At 33.6% G+C, this 19,871-nt stretch overlaps 1 protein-coding gene across 6 annotated transcripts in view; it reads right to left on the reverse strand.

Moving 5' to 3' along the window:
* Positions 1-10,411: 10,411 nt before the first annotated feature.
* The window catches only part of LOC143225718 (protein FAM161B-like), a 45,547-nt gene continuing 36,087 nt past the window's right edge, over positions 10,412-19,871 (reverse strand). For 4 of the 6 annotated variants that reach the window (XM_076455612.1, XM_076455608.1, XM_076455609.1 and 1 more), the window contains exon 6: positions 10,412-10,464. In XM_076455612.1, coding sequence (XP_076311727.1) covers positions 10,423-10,464 — 42 coding nt within the window. In that variant the 3' untranslated portion in view covers positions 10,412-10,422. Of the gene's footprint in view, positions 13,970-19,871 lie in introns of all 6 variants that reach the window. The other 2 variants (XM_076455613.1, XM_076455611.1) reach the window with 1 other exon arrangement.

Genomic DNA, 19,871 nt, shown 5'->3' on the forward strand with positions numbered 1-19,871 from the left:
TACAACAGAAACTCAGTTGAAGTGTTGAGTTCAGTAAACATAGTACAACAGAAAGTCAGTGGAAGTGTTGAGTTCAGTAAACATAGTACAACAGAAAGTCAGTGGAAGTGTTGAGTTCAGTAAACATAGTACAACAGAAACTCAGTTGAAGTGTTGAGTTCAGTAAACATAGTACAACAGAAAGTCAGTGGAAGTGTTGAGTTCAGTAAACATAGTACAACAGAAAGTCAGTGGAAGTGTTGAGTTCAGTAAACATAGTACAACAGAAAGTCAGTGGAAGTGTTGAGTTCAGTGAACATAGTACAATAGAAAGTCAGTTGAAGTACAGATAAAAAATTGGCTGCTACAGTTGATGATATGATAATAATAAATATAAAATTTAAGAGCAAGCGTTGATAAAAGTAACAAATATTAACTTTCTTTTATGTACATACACAATATTAAGCATACGTATTGATAACGTTACTATCACTATCTCTTTTTATCTTGTTTTTAGTGAGGATAAAGAAGAGTGGTGAGTATCCCTGTCTGTTACGCGGGAGATCGGGGTTCGATTCTCCGCCGGGGAGACAGGTGTACGTTTTACTTCTTCTATTAAATATATACTTTTCAATACTCTTTTATCAATTACAAAATTTGACTTGCAGATTACAATGTTTTTTAAAAGTAAATAAATTTATTTGGCGATGGGCAACATTAGAAGTGACTACATGTTTCAGTATCTCTTTGCCACCGCCACAAGAAATGACTCACACTTGGCAAAAGGAGCTTTGTAAGTGAATAATTTAACTCATTATACGTTTAAGAGGTTTATATCGAAAATTAACATTGCACTCTAAAATTATGCATTATCACCTAGCAAACCCGTCGCCTTATTTAACGATAAATTATAGAGTTCATGAAATAAAACTTCATTTTCGTGCTAACTAATTAAATATCCTAAACTTTACGACTTAAACGCCAAATACAATCGAAGCATTGGAAAAATTATTGTAAGAAACAAAGTTAAATGCAAATGTTATATCTCACACTATGGCTTAAAATCAGAGTCTTATAAAATAACATTACACATCTCTCTTTAGGCTCTTACAAATTATTGCCCAAGAAGCTTTACGTTCAGCTTCAGGATTCATCTGTTAGGTTGGATTTTGAGAAGCATAAATATCCTCTTTTTGCAACGTTATCTCACTCCAGTCTTTCAAAAGAAATGGCGAACCAGCAGAAAGTTTCCTCCCCTTTTCGGCCAAGAAAAGAGACTTCTAATTGATTATTGATTGATTATTTGGAATTAAGTACACAGCTACACAATGGGCTATTTGTGCTCTGCCCATCACTGGTATCGAAACCAAGTTTCTCGTGGTGGGAGTCCACAGACATACCATTGTGCCACTGATGGGGGGGGGCTTCTTATAGAAGGGAAATTGTGTAACGTGTTAGTTAAGAGATGAACTGCATAAATGGGCAGCAACAGACAGTACATGAGAGAACATAAAAATATGTAATAGAATATCCGTGAAACAACTTAGTAACTTTAAATATACTGCCGAGTCATTATGTTGAGATAAATTAGTCATTGTTTCGGTACATATTTTGGAGGTTACCACGTGGTGAAAGTGGCTACCTTTGAGGACGAGCAAGTCGCCAATAGTTACACACTGAATTTCAAAAATACGAACGAAATAACTTGTATTAAACTGATAAAAGAAGTATTATGATATGTGGAGAGGTATGATCACACAGTTCAGTAAAGTGCGTGCCAAATCATTATGCAAGGTTTGTTCATACGAATATTTTGAAAAGTATATTTATGATCTAGGTTAAATTTATGTAGATTAACTTCTATATTGTTATACACAAGCTGTGCAATTGTCATCGAAATCTACTAACAAACAAGGTTTTCTAAAATGCCAGGAGTTATACAGTGGAAAATAATTAAGCAAGTTCCTGGCAAATGACTGACTCTACAGCACAAAAATAACAGCCATTGGAGGTAATAATAAATAAAACTAATACAATTAATCTATGTTAACGAAAGAAAACCCACAAACCGCTTAATACATAAGAATCAGAAGAGGATTCCTCATTTATTGGTTGGTATAACAACCATTTTCTGACACGACTTTGATGAACCTAACATCGACAGAGGTGGTCAGTTTTTAAATGTCTTTTACTTCATTATCCCTTGCAGATGATAGTACAACATTCCAGAGATCATCCTTTGATGTAAATTTTCTTCCACCAGCATAAATCGTAAGTTTCATCATATGTCACAAGTTCTCTATGGGGTTTTAATCTAGAGAGGAAACTGGCCATTCAGTAAGTTAATTAGTTTTCAAGTATAATTTTGAAAGGTAACTTAATGTACCATGAGCAGCAGGAGATGGGGCATTATATCTCATAAAAATGGCCTTTCTTTTGAATCCCATAGACTTGGTCCTATACCAAGGTTTTAAGTTGCCCTTAAAAAATGAAAAATAGGCTTCAGAAGTCACTTTTACATCATCAGGTACTCTAAATGGACCCCCAAGCTCAGTACCAATGATACCAGCCCAAAATATCACTCCTCCTTCTCTCCCTTGATGACATCTCAGCCTTCCTCTGATCCACCCATCTGGTCAATCAAGAGTTGCATCACATTCATCTGTAAAAAACTTCTTCAAAATTGGTTTTTAGATACTATCAGCTCATACGAGTCGTTGGATTTTGCACACAAAACTTGTTTTGATCACAAGTTTTACCTTCCAGTCAGTTGATGAGCTCTGATATTGAATGAAAAGAGTAAAAAAAATTATTGGGTCTGACTACCACTCTTATAGAGCACTCACGCCATCAAAGTGTTGAGCACCTTACGTGGCAAAAGAACGCAAACCATAAATCCTTTATTCACGTTCTGAGCACGCTAACCATTATGCCACGGTCTCGTTATGAGGTGACATAGTATAAAAAAAATGTTAACGTCAAATAATAAAGACTTAAACTATTTTTGTAATGATAAGCATTTTTAATTTAGTGGTATACGATTGTAAAGAAAAAGTGAAAAACAAATTCGGGTAGAAAATTAATTTCAATCCATTTTAATAATTCATTATAAGTAACTAATTTTGTCTCAATCATATTCTGTGGAGACAATTTAATTTAAATAATTGTAAATAAAAATAGAATTAATTACGATTTCTTTAAATACACTCACAGTGGCTCAACGGTGTGTCTGTGAATTTACAATGCTACAAACCGGTTTTCGATATCCCTTGTAGACACAGTACAGAATTTCCCTTGCGAAGGTTTTTTGTTAGCTGCCAACAAACCTTTAAAACAAAATAAAACTGCTATAATAATGAATCTAAATTTGAACAACTTTTGTGAAACTGTCTAAAGAGCGAAACAATAACTTTGTTTATCTGGGGTGATGTTTTTTATTGAAAATTTCGCTAATAACCGTTTTTGCACACCTACTCAATGCTTTTTAGTGTATCACTGGTTCCTACATAATGTTTTGTGTCATATAAAGAGAAAATTAGTGGTTATCTTATCAAAGTATTTTATTTTTGCAACGGTTGATAAAATTTGTATTCGTAAAAAAAAAAAATTGTTTTTTGTTTTTGTACGTTTAGGGCGATTTTATTTTTCTTCTACCAAGTTGATTTATTTTTTGAGATACTTATTACCTTTCTCTTACACCAAACATGTTTGCCCTTTCAGGCGTGGAGGCGTTGTAGTATAACAGTCAATTCCACTATGAGTGTCGTGCTTTCAATGAAGAATGGGGAGAAAAGCACTTCTTTGTGGAAACAAAAACCAGAAAGCTACTTGTGTGATATGCACCGAAAGTGTTGTCGTTTTGAAAGAGTACAATCTTCGGCATCACTATGAAACAAAACATCTATCAACATATTTGAAATTTTCAGGAAAGCTCCTTTCTGAGAAATTTGAATCCATAAAACGTGTTTTTGAATCTCGAAAGAATCTCTTCACGAGAAAGTTTACTGAAAATGAATCTGTCACTCGTACAAGTTACAAAATAGTGCAACGGATGGGAGAGCGAGGAAAACCTTTTACTGATGGCAACTTCATCAGAGAGTGTATGATGGAAGCAGCAAATGAGCTGTGTCCTGAAAAAGCCAATTTCTTTGAAAGTATCAGCCTTTCAGCAACTGCTTTTGAAATGTGTGTCAAATCTGATAATGTGGAGGTTAAGAAAAAATAGCTTTTTTATTGTAATTTTATGTTCAATGACGAATTTAATGTTAATGTAAATGGAGTTTGTGTGTTAAAAAAGTGTTTAGGTGTTCCTTTGAGTAAGACCTGCAAAAGTGTCGTTGACTTATCTGTATTAGTAGAGAAAAGTATAAAGTGCATGTTGTATGGCTTGTGTTTCCATCTAGATCACAAATATGTTGGCGAGAACAGGTGGAACATGGATTACCCATATTCAAACCGTCTGTTTGAAGAAACGTTTGGTTGTTGAATATGAAGTTGCGTAAGTCTAAATGTTTCATCTGTTATTCTACGTATAGTATACTCCCTTATTTATTCATAACCATAAGAGTAGTGTACCGGGCAACTATCTCCAAACATAGCAACACAATGGTAAAAGTTATTAGAGGGCGAGACGATATTTCCTTCCCTAGACGATGTCGCTCTGAACCAACTTTGTCAAAGTAAAATTATCAAAAAATCTAAACCAATTTACAGGTATCATCCAAAACATGCAACGAAGACTTCTAAAAGCTACTTTAAATTTCAAATATCACGAAATAAACTATTTATACAGGAACTAGACCACTAACTTGCTTGCTACCTCGAACTAGATGAGTGCAACAATATACACTGGATCATCAACCAAAGCAACTCTCTTTTAAATCAAAATAAGATATCTGTACACAACAAAAAACTGGAACAACTGATAAAATTTCAACAACATAAAGACTATATAACAATGAAGCGCAACCTCATCTTGTCATCAAGAAAACAGATCGACAACTAAACGATGGTGCACTGCAACTTCAACCACAAGATAGTTTCCTACCTAAAATTAAAGACAAGCCGAGAAGATTTATCCAGAGGACTAATCATTCACTACTTCAACTTTATACAGCAACTATCAACAAGAAAAATCCCAAACCCAACTGCCAGATTTTTATGATGAGTAACTATAACAAAATGTGGTTCCCCGAGGTTCCGAAAAACTATATCCCAAACAACTTTTCCAAAGGATTCTCTGGCAAAACTGTTAATGTAGTTAACCAGACCTAAAAGCGGAGGACCAGTCTTACATGCATCAACAATCTGGTTGTTTGTTTGTTTTTGAATTTCGCGCAAAGCTACATGATCGCTATCTGCACTAGCCATCCATAATATAGCAGTGTAAGACTAGAGGGAAGGCAATTAGTCATCATCACCACAGCCAACTCTTTGGCTTCAGTTTTACTGATATTGATCATAACATTATAACTAATCCATGGTTGAAAGGGCAAGCATGTTTGGTGCAACGGGGATTCAAACCCGCGACCTCCAGATTACGAGTCGAGTGCCTTAACCACCTGGCTATGTTGGGGCCACATAGGTAGTACATGCATCCTGAGAATAGTGTTATATATATTGAGCATATAATACCATGACCTTTGAGTTAGCTCATCCTGAAGCTCAAGCCTTCAGTTTGTTAAGTGAGATACAGTTCCTTTATTTGTAAATAGTAATGCCCTCCTAAAGTTTAAACTACCAGTATAATTTTAACTAGGCGAGTATAGCAAGGAGAATATAAAGAGTAAGTTATACCATCAAGGCAGCCTTGCACACTGTGAACATTATTTTTATTGAACAGCCAAAACGTTCTTCAAAAAGACGGCTTGAATATGGGCAACCATGTTCCACCTGTCCTCGCTAGTATACTTATGATCCAGATTCGAAACACGAGACATACAATTTGCATTTTATCTTCTTCTATAATAGTACAGGTATGTTGAGACACGTTTTTCGGTTTCACTTTTATGGATCACATAAACTCCATTCACTCTATGTTGCATATTATAATTTCAAATAACTTGAAACTTCGTGTAACTGTAATTTAAATTTAGAAATTAATTAAACGTACAGACGTATCAAATTTATGATGTTTGCCAAGAAAAGTGATACACAGAGTTTTTTTTCTTAATACAAATATATTTTAGTACACAAAGAATAATACAATTTATAATTACAGTTATTACAAAAAATGATTTATATACAAAAGTTTTACTAACTTACAAACAGTATTGAGTGTTCTATCCGATCCGGAACTTCCTTATTGAGAGTTCACGACCAGCGAATTAATTATGAGTTAATATAGGTATAATTCTCTTGACAGGGAGCTAACTGGTTCTTCGCTGATCACACGTGAGTTGTTCATCGCTGAAGTTATATAATGTCTTCACAGAAATACTAACGTCTGATGCTAATTCGCTGAAGTTACATTATTTGTAATGTTCGAAATCTACAAATGTTCATGGTCAATATCTGAAGTTCTCAATGAATAAGTGTTAATCACAGTTACAGCTCTCGAAATTTATAGTGTGCCAACTGTAGCAAACCAATAATATATATTATCTCTTGGTTCCTCGCATTGGTTTATAAGCGTTAGGCGAGATAGCTAGTGCTTTCGTAAAATATATATTGTTGATTCTTACAATTGAGAATCTTCTACAAATTTAGCGAATAGGCGGAAATTCCGTGATACAAATTTTATAGCATAAGTTACACGCATTTCTAAATATATATATTTAATTGAAACAAACACTAATATTACAACAGATATATAATAGTAAATCTGTCACACTTAACATTAAATTCACCATTGAACACGAAAATAACAGAGTTGTTGCACATTTGTAGTAAAGTTTTTCATTACCCAGTCAGGCTGTCTCAAAACTTTTATCTTCTAGTTATCAAGAAATAATAACAGTTGATTAACTTCGTCATCATGACAATAACCATCACTTATTATTATTTGCTCAGACGACGTCTTCAACTACTGCAATTTTTAATCCAACCACCTAACATACTATTTATTAGTTAGCATTATTGATTGATTTCTCCGTGCAAAACTACACAGTACACCCTGTCTATCACTGGGATTTAACTCTATATTTACACATTTTTTTCAAGGTTTGTAATTCGAAAAACTTATTGCTGGTCCAACTGGAGAATTAAATAGCAAATTTAATTGTTATTTATTTGGTCATCAGCATTTGTACAATAACATGGATACTTCTGCCCTACTTCCTAATGCATTGTGCTGCTCACTCTGACTTTTTCTGGAGGGATTCCATAACTGCTAAGAAACTCTCCCAGTTAACCACCCTAGTAGTTATATATAATATGGGAATGGTGAATGTCTCTCGTTCTCCTCTCTTACACCATGGTGAGCAAAAGATGTTGAGGATAATCCATAAAAGTGCCTCGACTCAGATTTAACCACTGTAACAGTCTTTTACTGGAAAAAGTACAACAGAATACCATGAAATCTATTTTATAAAGCCAGCATGCATAAGCTATGAAACTGGACTGGCACTTCCTTGGTGTTAGATTTTTTTCAATGTACTCCTTGGCAAACACAGACTAGATATGAGGCATTAGCATTTTTTGACTTGAAATATCCACATGCCTCCCAGATCCACATAGCATTAGCATGCTGATTGTACTTTGCACAGTATGTGTTGACTTGTGATCTTGTTAATCAGAAACTCCTGTCGCACACATTCTGCATATGAGTCTGCTTAGTGTCAAAAATTGGTTAGTAGACTGAAGAAGACTAATTGAGGGAAAAATATATGTATATTTTAAAACAAGTAGACTGTGTACTGTTTGTTTACTGTTAAAATGTATCACCAACAATTCACAGACTCCAATTGTAAAGGATTCAGCCCATACATAAAACCTCACAGTGATCCCTAAACTGAATAAGAAAAAAATCAGGTGAATGGTGCTCATACAATAAAGAAGCTTGTGAGTCAGCAAAATATCACCACTGGAAGAGAAAACAAAATATACAAACCCATGGAATCCAAGCAGTGAACAATGAAAGTGAGACTACCTAGTCCACATTGAAAAGAGAAACAAAAGTAGATATGGAAATATAAAAACAACAGTAGTGAAACACTTACAAAATGGGGCAGGCTCAGCTGCACTAAAAGATGCAGATAACTGTGAATCCTAGATCAGAGAACAGTATGGAACCAATCGCATTGCATCAATATTGCACAATATTAGAAGTATCACTGACCAGTAGTAAAATATATATGTAAAAATGGCTGGTTTGGGTTGAGAATTTTTTTTTTAAACGTAGAGGAGCGAACAATGTTTTAACCTTCTTCGGTCAACGTTGTCGCTCCTCTACATAAAAAAATATATAAAAATTTCAACCCAAACAAGCCGTTTTTAGATATATATTTCTCTACAAGTGGGTTTTCTCATCATCACTGACCAGTTGTGTCTCCACTGTCATTACAATATTGAATGACTACTGTGAAGATGCCAGAAACATGAATACATAATCCAATTAAACCATGAAAATGTTGTTGTAGTGGTATGTTTGTGTTTTTATTGTATGTATCAGTTAAAAATAAACTGATCTAGGTATGACGACTGTGCATAAATAATGAGATGTGGAAAATTACTGGATGCCAAATTAAACAATGAGAGCAGATATAGGAATAAAAGCATAGGTCAATTAAACGAAAATCAAAGTGAAGATAATTCTTTCAGTTAATAAAGAAAGTTAAGAAGAGAGGGACTATACAATGAACAGTAACAAAAGGTTAAAACAATAAGTACAGAAGACAAACAATACCTAGGAAAGAATGAGGCTGCTAGTTCTCATGCAGATTACTATGTATGTAGGATGTACCATTCTATAATTGACTGGTACAATACATGTTGACATATACAGAAGTTGGAAATTTATTAAAGGCGTGTAACCTGCACACAAATTTACATGGTAGTACGTGTAATGTATCAGCTCTTTGTGGTGCACAGAAGTGACTAGTGTTTCTGAATATCTTTCTCATGCTGCTTAACACACATTTTTGATTAAACAGCAAGACCCTCATTCAACTGTTTAGTTCCCTTGAACATAAGTAGATTATTCTGAAGTTAGACAGAAAAGTACCTATTGCAAATAATATATACTGATCACTGTATCTGAAAATTAATGCAACATTAAATTTTTGGTATCCAGCATATGAATACAAATAATATAATTAATTCATATCTGAGCATTTCAAAAGAAAATTGTACCTTTTATCACTATATTTGTTTGCTCATAACTCTTTCTGCTTATAGTACAGAGATGCCAACTATTTCAAATGACCGAGCGTAATCATTGTAGACATAGCCCTTTCACAGTTTTAGTCCTTTTAGATTTGCCAGAAGCAAGACAATCTGGTGTACAAGGCCTCTTTTTTTTCTATCTTGTAAACGATTGCATTGGTGTTTCTATGCTGCTTAGAAAATGGCCTGTATAATATATAATAACTTGGGAGTTGCAACAAGTCGTAATGTTTGTCTGTATGAGTGTATAGTCATAATGTATACACCAAAATCATAATGATTACACTCAAATTGTAATGGTTGGTATCTCTGATAGTATATATGTCATCAACATCATAACATTTCCTGAAGGACTAATATACAAGATATGTCTTTGTAAATAAAATGTATGTTCTTACATGTTCAATTAAATATCAATACTGTATGATATCAACAAAATGTACAAGGCTGTAAAATTACATCTGTATTTATTCAGGTTATTTTTAAAAACAATTATAAAGGAATTACAAGTTATCACAATTATTAGAGAAATGAAAATAACCAAATGTTTTGGTTTACTGTTTCTCTCTATATTTATAGTCATTTAATATCATATAAAATATATCTTTCAACATTTCAAATATTTTTAGCTTTAACAGTACTTTGCAACTGAGATCTGTTTTTGCATTTGTGTTCTGTTTATGTAATTAAATATATCTGTATTTTGTAACTGAAGTCTCATTAAATATGTGCATAAGTTGTTTAACAAAATACTTTGTACATCTGCTTAACAGATATGATGAAAATGCAAAAAACTATGAGCTTTCAATAATTATTTTCCATTTGGAAGATTATAATACAAAAGTTAATAATATTAACTACAACCAAATTAAAGACCAGATATTCCAAGGTTAAAAGTACATCTGCATGAATAAAAGTCAACATACTAGTATTATTTGAAGCTTCTTAAAACTACAAAAAATTATCCAAATACAATTTATTAACATACTGGTACTCCTCCTTTAGTTAATAATAAAGTCATTTCAAGCTCAAAACACATGTTACACAGTTTAGAGAGCTGCTTGATCAGTTCAGAGTTTTTAAGTTTTTCTTCTTCCAAGGAGGAGTGCAATTCATTACTTAGAGGTTTTCCCTTCTCTGCCTGTAACTCCAAGAGCTTTTCTATCAGAGTAAGAAAAAAACTATTGCTTAAAGAGTTATTTCATTAACTGGAAATCCATACTTTTCATACCTTTTGACCGTTAGTGTTTTATAAGTTGTTCTGTATATTGTAACTTATCAAAGCATATTTTTAAAATCATACTGTTTAAATTAATTTCTATAAAAGCATAAACAGTATCTATTTATGCAAATTAAGAAAAGTCAGGTTCAAGATAGGTAATTTGTGTGTGTATGTGAACATATAAAATAAATTAAAAATGGAAACATATGTAACTACTATGTAAATAGTTCAGAATCTCGGTCATGAGGTGAGTACATACAAAAACAAAGAGAACTCCTGAATGCAAGTGGTCATTTAAAACAACTACCAATGGAATAAATAAAAAAAATTAATAAACTTACCTTGGTACAAATAGGATACATTCATTTGAAACTGTTGCATTTTTTTAAAAATAACATTATAATTGATCCTTAGCAGACAGACAAACAAGTTATTGATGCATCTTGAAAATGACATAATTGAATAAAAACTCCAGTTTATTTTTGAAAATAATAATAATAATGCTACAGATAAATGACAACATTGTTTCTTTTAAACTGAAAAGTACAGAATCTGCTAAAAGTAAAAATAGAGTATCAGCTATAATATACCTAGGTTTTGATTTGTATTAATAAGCAATTTCTATAATGCATAAACACTTCCTGTACTATTTTACAACCTGCGAGATGTACAGTAAGACCCTGTATAGTTGTAGTAGTTTGAGTTGTTAAACTTTCTTTATCAACAAGCCTATTTTACAGTCTTTGAGATGTGCAGTAATACCTTGTACAGTTGTAGTTGTAGGATTTGGCCATCCACTAAAAAGCAAATAGTGAAAAGTTCACTGTGTCAGAAAAAGGCAATGATCTGGGGAGTTTAGCATAATATCAATCAAACCAGAAATTTAAGTTCAAAAGTGAACCAACTAAATTAAGTAAAACAAGTAGACAAAAATTGCAAAAAAAACACAGGTTACAAGAATAATTCTTTGATTAGCAACATAAGCTACCATACCACAATAGAGTTTTCTGTATGAACAATCATACAATGATGTTGAAGAAAGAGAAGAAACTCAAAATAATTACATTGAATAGCTCAACTTTCTGACACATTCATGTGAGAGGTTGCTACTTAAAAGATTTCATGAACCAGAACAATGTTGATTCTGGTTGGAACAAGAAATAACTGTGTAAGAGCCTGGGTGGAACAAGACAAGGCAAGAAAACATCCAAAGAACAAAGAGAGGGCTGCATCTATTGAAATTGAAGGAGCAGAGGACCAACAATGAAATGTTCAAAGTCCTGCCCTCAACAGAAATTTGTCTAGAGATGAAAGCAATAAAAAAGTAAAAGATCCTGTGTGAGAGTAAGTTAGTGCAGGAAGTTATCCAGATGCAGCAATATCATCACAACAATACCCCAAGGAGATGCTCACAAAGGGAAAAATGACTCTATGAATAAAAACCACAAGTCTGTAGGGTCCATTGTTGGAGACACATTAGTGTTTACCCCAAACGAATGAGGGATTCTAAGAAACCCAGGGTTCCTGTAAACAAAAAAGGCCTCTTGTATAGTTAGAGGATGAGAAGTGTAAAATCAGGTAGCCAGATATATCACTGCTCAAAAAAGATAAGCTGAACTCAGTTGAGACAAGAGAAGAAAAGACTCAAAGTACCAACCACACTGAGTATATATGTGAAAGAAATGAAGGTAGAAGAGGTAAAACATCCAAAAATTCACTAACAGAAGGAAAAATTCTGAACAAGGAATACCAATCCCAGGACTATGAATATGGTAAGCAAAGGCCCACACAATGCCAAAATATATAAAAGATGCTGTTACGAGATCAGAGGAAAGTGTAAAGATCAAGACAATGTGAGAAGAAAGGAGAAAGAACAAAAAACAAATGGAGGATGTGCCAAGAAGGATGCTTAGGAAGGCATACAGAAAAGAGGAAAATAATTTGACCCCATGAGTCCCAAGAGAAAGGAACTCGAAGTGTGGAGTAATAGAGCATAAAAAAATGGAAGAGGCCAAAAAAAGAAGAGAATGAATGTCTATAAATGCACTAAGAAGTGTCTCAGATACAGATGTAAAAGGTTCAATACCCATGGAATAGAGAAAAAGTACAGATGAAGGCATAAAAATCAAAACAACAGAGTCACAAATTTGAGGGGGATGAGGCATTGTGGTATAAGAATGGATCCTATTAGCTAAAGCAAGCAGCATAAAACTAACAACGAGCAAGAATAAAAGATAAACCCAAGGTTAATGGATCAGAAAGTGAGAACAAAAAAAAAAAAATAAGAAATGCAAAACCAAATACAGAACTGCTGTCTTAGCCATCAGTTAAGTCAAACTAAAGAGAAAATTTTCACATTTAAACCAGTAGAAAACATTCAGTAAATAGAAAAACTCCAGAAGTAGAGATGCTAATACAAATATCCCATCTTATAATGATCCTGATATAAAGTTCCTTATATGCAAGTAGGCCCGGCATGGCCAAGCGTGTTAAGGCGTGCGACTCGTAATCTGAGGGTCGCAGGTTCACATCCCCGTCGTGCCAAACATGCTCACCCTTTCAGCCGTGGCGGCGTTATAATGTGATGGTCAATCCCACTATTAATTGGTAAAAGAGTAGCCCAAGAGTTAGCAGTGGGTGGTGATGACCAGGCTGCCTTCCCTCTAATCTTACACTGCTAAATTAGGGATGGTTAGCACAGATAGCCCTCGAGTAGCTTTGTGCGAAATTCAAAAAACAAACAAACAGACTTAACGATTTCTCAACAACATGTTAAGTGAAACTGGCATATAATCAGAACAAATAACGAATTTTAATTAATACTATAATACAACACCAATATCAAAAGACATGGTCTATTGTGTATCAATGATACACAATAATAAACAATATCACATGAAAGGGCAGTAGTAAAGAATACAATTTTTAATATATACATCTGCACATAGCTTGATTCATGGTATAGCCTGAATCAAAAAATTACCTGATAAAAATTATTTTTTGTATTTCCTTCATGCAAAATTTATTTGTTCACATTGGCATGCTAAAACGTTTAACAAAACATGACAGCTCATTCAAATAAGTTATAAAAAATATAGAATGTAAATTTGAATTATTTACCAAATTTTAATGGGGATACCACTTAAATTTCTTAAACACACTCTTCTAAGTGCCTTTAAATCATTTCACTGGGACATCATCCACATAAAAATAAAAGGAGTTAATGAGATTACACAGAAAATACTGATACATTTTACAACCTGTAATTTGTTCTAATCCCTCTATTATAACAAAATAGATAAAACAATGAAACTAAAACTGTTTCAGTATGATCCAATCCAAAATGATGTATCTGCTGTAGAGATGGCTCACCAAGAACAGTTTCAGAGATTGACAGAAGATATGAGGAGACACTGGCAATTAGCCCCCAGTTCAGACACTAAACTGAAATCATTAACAAATAAAATGTACATAGAATCATACAATTACAATGTCATTTATAAAATAGCATGTAAAAACTGTCCAGAATTTCGCATCACAGAAACAAGCAAAAAATTGGAAACCAGTTTAACTGAACATGATAAATAACCTTCCTCTGTTACTACCTTTACAATTCCAAAAACCACAGTATACCCATTCAAAACACTGTAATTTAAACAAAAAACCTAACATCTATAAACCCAAAATAAAATAAGCTTTCTCTGTTAAAGAAAACAGCCCATCTTAAATCAGCACAGTGGGTTACAAAGATACCTGTATCAGACTATGAAGCAATATTTAGTCATGTGACCTCCTTGTTCTTTATTGCATATATAAATACTCATGCATCTCTGTAAGCCACTTGTATCTGATGGTGACAAAATCTTGTAGAAATGTCGTACATTTAAAACAAAGTTTTTCATCACACAGTCATGAAGTATTATAATTATACTTGTCATAAGGTATCAGTATTAAACCTATTATATCTTTAACATTACGTCCTTTATTTAGGTCCTTGGGATTTTTCAGAAAGAAGATGAATGTATTACACTATCTTAACTGCTCTTTATCTGCCATGTCTATTGCCAACGGCACATTTTACTCAATACAGAATGTATCATGTCTCTGACAAACACGGTCGTGATAGGAACACCATTTATATAAGCCATTTAATTTTTTTTTTTTCTGTTTAATGCCTTTTCTAAGCTGGTAGAGTAGTATCATAATTAATTATACTAGTTATAAGATATTTTGCATATGTTCACTATTGAGCAAAAACCTTTAGTTTGTATACAAAATATAAATCGTTTCTTTCTACATAGTGTGGTATATATTATGGTGAAATGAATTTATTTTAAAGCTTTACTTGATAGCAAGAGATTGATTCATTGAAAAATCAATTCTGCAACAGTATTAAATTTCCTATTAACTGTATCTATCCAATACGAAGTAACGAGACTTGACACAAAGAGTCACACAAAATTAATAATTTTTATTCAACACAAAACACAATGTGTAAACTTGTTGTTATATACACAGCACAGTTACCGTTCCTGGATCATAGGAGTGACTACTGACAAATAAATACTAGATCATACTGTTCATTCGAGGTTACAGAGTAGATTAAATGCAATGTTCCTTATATGCAAGTAGGCCCGGCATGGCCAAGCGTGTTAAGGCGTGCGACTCGTAATCTGAGGGTCGCGGGTTCGTATCCTCGTCGCGCCAAACATGCTTGCCCCTTCAGCCGTGGGGGCGTTATAATGTGACGATCAATCCCACTATTCGTTGGTAAAAGAGTAGCCCAAGAGTTGGTGGTGGGTAGTGATGACTAGGCTGCCTTCCCTCTAATCTTACACTGCTAAATTAGGGACAGCTAGCACAGATAGCCCTCGAGTAGCTTTGTGCGAAATTAAAAACAAACAAACAGACTTAACGGTTTCTCAACCATGTGTTAAGTGAAACTGGCATATAATCAGAACAAATAACGAATTTTTAATTGATACTATAATACGACACCAATATCAAAAGACATAGTCCATTTAAATAACACAAAAGTAATGCTCTCCTAAACTTTAACCTGTAAGTAAGTATAAGAGTATAAAAAGCTAGCTATATAATATATAACACACTAAAGGCAATGTCCTTTGTCATGTACATATTATTTTGATTGTGGTTTTGAGTATAACTTGAGATAGTTTTTATTGTCTTTTACATAATGTCCAATCTCTTTTTTTTCTCAAGCTCACTCAATATCAAATAACCTAGGATTACTTCGTAATAGATACCTTATCGGACCTTTTGTTACTAAGTGTACGCATACCATTGCTTTTCAGTTAATTCAATATTATCTGAATATTCCAGATAGGAAGGGGGAAACTTTTCTGCCGTGACTGAGACATCTTAATTCCGAATTTTTTTCTTTGATATAAATATTGCTTTTTATCCATACTCTTGTGATATACAAGTTTTAGAAAACTTCATAGCTTCCAAAATGACATTTTATACAAGTAAAAGGGCTTACAATCATGTTGAGGAATCGTTTATTGAAGAGAAACGGTTTGGTGAGAAAGTTGTAGGTGTAGGTAAAGTTCTAGATGTTAGATTTTGCCAGTGCTAAACTCATTTACTTTTTTACTTCCTATGGCTACGAACTCAGGAAAGAGAAAAATCAGGATGGTTGATTAGGTTCTCCCTCTGACAATCAACTTCAGTGTGAGTGAAGCATGAACAAGTGGGGATGTAAAAGACTTGCCATTATTTGCTTATTTTAATACTTACGTTTATTTTAGTGTAGTTTTTATGCACGTGACCTATATTTTTGAATGTGTATTGCGTAAGTATCGCCTGTTCTCTAAATTCATAGAACAATCTCGAGAACAAGAATCAACAATGTGGTTTACGTGTTTTCGAACATTCTTGAACCTTCAAGAATCTCGCCTTACACTACATAAATCAATGCGCTAGGAGACAGTTATTACTACTGGTCAGCTACAGCAAGTAAGTCTCGGAAGTTGTAATTGGACTAATGCGTATTAACTGGAAAACTACAGAATTTGCCACGAGCGTTTACAGATTTTGAACATTACAAACCATTCAACTTTAACAAATTAACTTCGGACCTTAGTATTTCTACGAGGACATTACATAGCTTCATCAGGCCTGGCATGGATGGCCAAGTGGTTAAGACACTCAACTCCTAATCTTGGAGTCGCGGGTTCGAAACCCCGTCGCACCAAACATGCTTGCCCTTTCAGCCGTTGGGGCGTTAAAAGTTACGGTCAAATCCAAGAGTTGGCGGTGAGTGGTAATAATTAGCTGCCTTTCCTCTAATCTTAGACTGTTAAATTAGAGACATCTTGGAGCAAAACTCCAAACAAACCAAACCATATCTTCATCAGTAAAAAGTCAGCGACTTTAGGTAAGCCAAGCTAGTTAACTTAAACAAGGTGTAACAATGTCAACCCAGAATTAAGTTGCTCATCGTGGACCTGGCTCATCGATAAAATGTTCAACGATGACGATAAACCCACTTGAAATAAAAATGTATCACAGAATGCCTTTTACGGGTATTAACACTTTTACTGATAAGGAGAGAACAACGTTTGATCTTCCTAAGTTATCTTAATCTGAAGATCAAAATGTTGTTCTCTCCTCATTAGTAAAAATGTTAATATCCATACCAGCCATTTTGAGATATAGATAAAATGTTTAGTTCTATATCAGCCACAAGACTTAGTGTAATTTGTAAATTTATAAAACTCTCATATATAAACTAATATTTGTAAAAAAACATTATAAATTGTATCGTTGTTCATTCATCAAAATACATTTTGTTAAGAAAGAAAATTGTGTGTATCAGTTTTGTTGGTAAATATAATAAATTTCATACATATTAACATTTAATTAACTTCAAAATTCAAATTAAGATTTCCGACTATTCGAAATCATAACATACGGAGCATAACAAATCGGAGACTCATCCAAGATAAATTATAATATGTAAGAAGGGTCGTTAAGGTGCTGTGGTATCTTGTAGATTTTAGACCGAATGGTATAGTCTATATAATACTCCAAGAGCTTCATCAATCAGGGTAACTTAACTTCAGTTCTAGCTGAAAGAAATTGAAGGTAATATTAGTTGATGGTGTGCATTAAAAGAAGATATCTCTCTAGTAAGTAAGAAATTGGCACTAAATGGTGAAGTAAGTGAACCGAAGGGCAGTAGTTAGCCTCCATAAACAAGGAAATTGAGAAATCAATGACTGAAAGAAAGTAAAATTTCTTGCTTTCTGAGATATTGAATCGTATTTTTAGTTATAATATATGCACTATATAAGTATTAAAGGTTGATTATCGTGCAAGGTACAAGGTGTCCCTCAAGAAAGTCCAAAATGACCCAAGGGCACGGCCATTGACATTTTCAATGAGAAAAAGGGCATATAATAGGGTAGCCTAAACACTGGTAACATATGGGGCTAAGAAATGAAGTCAACTTTGAAGTCTTATATTATGATGGCCACGTGAGTGTGTAAAGACAAGTTAATAAGGCCTACAACAGTGATTACATCCAGCCAAAAGTACAAGATGGAAATGGTGGTTTGACAGTCTGGGGTGCATTCCACTATAGGGATAAGAGTGGCTTTTGCATCATTAATCGAAGCTTCGATTAACATCTGCACAATGTACATTAAAAGAAAACTTACTTCAGTTGCTAGAGGAGCCTTACGGGGGAAATTTTGTTTTCCAAGATGATAATGCCAGCCCACACAGAGCAGCAATAATCCAAAATTCCTTTCAATAGCAGGAAAGTGGAACATGTGGAGTGATTAGTATCACCAGATATGAAACCCAGTACAGAACCTCTGGGCAGAGGTACCTCTTTCATTATCAACACACTTCATCAGCCTAACAATGCCTTTACTAGACTGCCCTTTCTTCATGACGAGATATTCCAGCTCATACCCTGGTGTCCCTGTTGAGCATGCACACCGTATACGAGCTGTCTGTAATACAGCTAGAGGCCATACCAAATACTGTCCAGTGATGGTTTTGCCCCAAAATAAACTCCACATACAAGAAAATTTGTAAATGATCATTAGCTTAATAAATAAGATATGTTAATCACATGTAAGCTTTATTTAAATCAGTTTGGGTTTGATGGTGTTAACAAGCTCATTACTTCCACTGATTTGAAATTTATGTTTATTAACTGTATAATTTCATAATTTTTGCAGCAAAATATATTAACTGAGAAATAACATAATTTTTTTGAAAACCTTATGAATCTTAATAATTCTGTTTTCCTATTTTAAATATCAGATCTTGTAGTTTGAAAAAAAGAAATCATATCAAATATCAACCTGTATCTGAACATACAGTATTTCTGTTATTTTCATTAATAATTCTAAATAAACACTTCAATTTTGACATAAGAAACATTCAGCAGGTTGTGAATTTTTTATGAAAGAATTAGAGTGAAACAGATGGATTGCATTTGAAAATACAGTTTTTACTTTTATGTACGAATGGTATATAATACTTTAGTTAAATCAAATCAAAATGTTTATAGATGAAATTATTAGTCATATATATATTTAATGACACTAGCTTAAATGTAAACAAATATAAATTTTGTGTAGCCAGGGTTTTATTTGATTGTAATATAATAGTTTCAATCATTCATATTGAAATATTTTGTAATGCACAGGGGTGGATTTAACAGTCAGCTTTAGCTAACTGGACTCCAATTTGTTTTCCTTGATGTATAATGTAAATAAAGCCCCATTGGGCTCCATTTTTTTAACTGAGTGGGTATCTAGGGTCAAATTCTTCCCTTGTAATGCACACAGTTTTCTACATATTTCCATAACATTCCTCCAGTTTAAGATGCATGAAAACACAAAGTGTGAATCTACTAGGAGGAAATGTAAAGCAACGTTCATGAGACAAAACTTTGTAAATTTCACCAAAGCTAGTGCTGAAATTGTAACTGGAAGAAGGTCTCCAAAGAAAAATGTGAATATTAGTAGATTCTAATCGTCAAAGTTAAAAATAACTTCTCGTCGCACCAAACATGCTTGCTCTTTCAGCTGTGGGAGCATTATATTTTTATGGTCAATCTCACTATTCGTTGGAAAAAAGAGTAGCCCAAGAGTTGGCGGTGGGTGGTGATGACTAGCTGCCTTCCCTCTAATCTTACACTGTGACATTATGGTTCAATGTTCAAGGGTATGCCAATGTAATTTTGGTATACTTAATTGTTGAGTTATATTTTAATTACGATTTTTTTTTGTTCTGTTATGCCTTAAATTGATTAGTGTTAAAGTGCTTTTTTTTTTTTTTTTTTGCTATGATCAGTGTTAAA

Source organism: Tachypleus tridentatus, chromosome 9, assembly GCF_004210375.1.
Source record: "Tachypleus tridentatus isolate NWPU-2018 chromosome 9, ASM421037v1, whole genome shotgun sequence".
Classification (NCBI taxonomy): domain Eukaryota; kingdom Metazoa; phylum Arthropoda; class Merostomata; order Xiphosura; family Limulidae; genus Tachypleus; species Tachypleus tridentatus.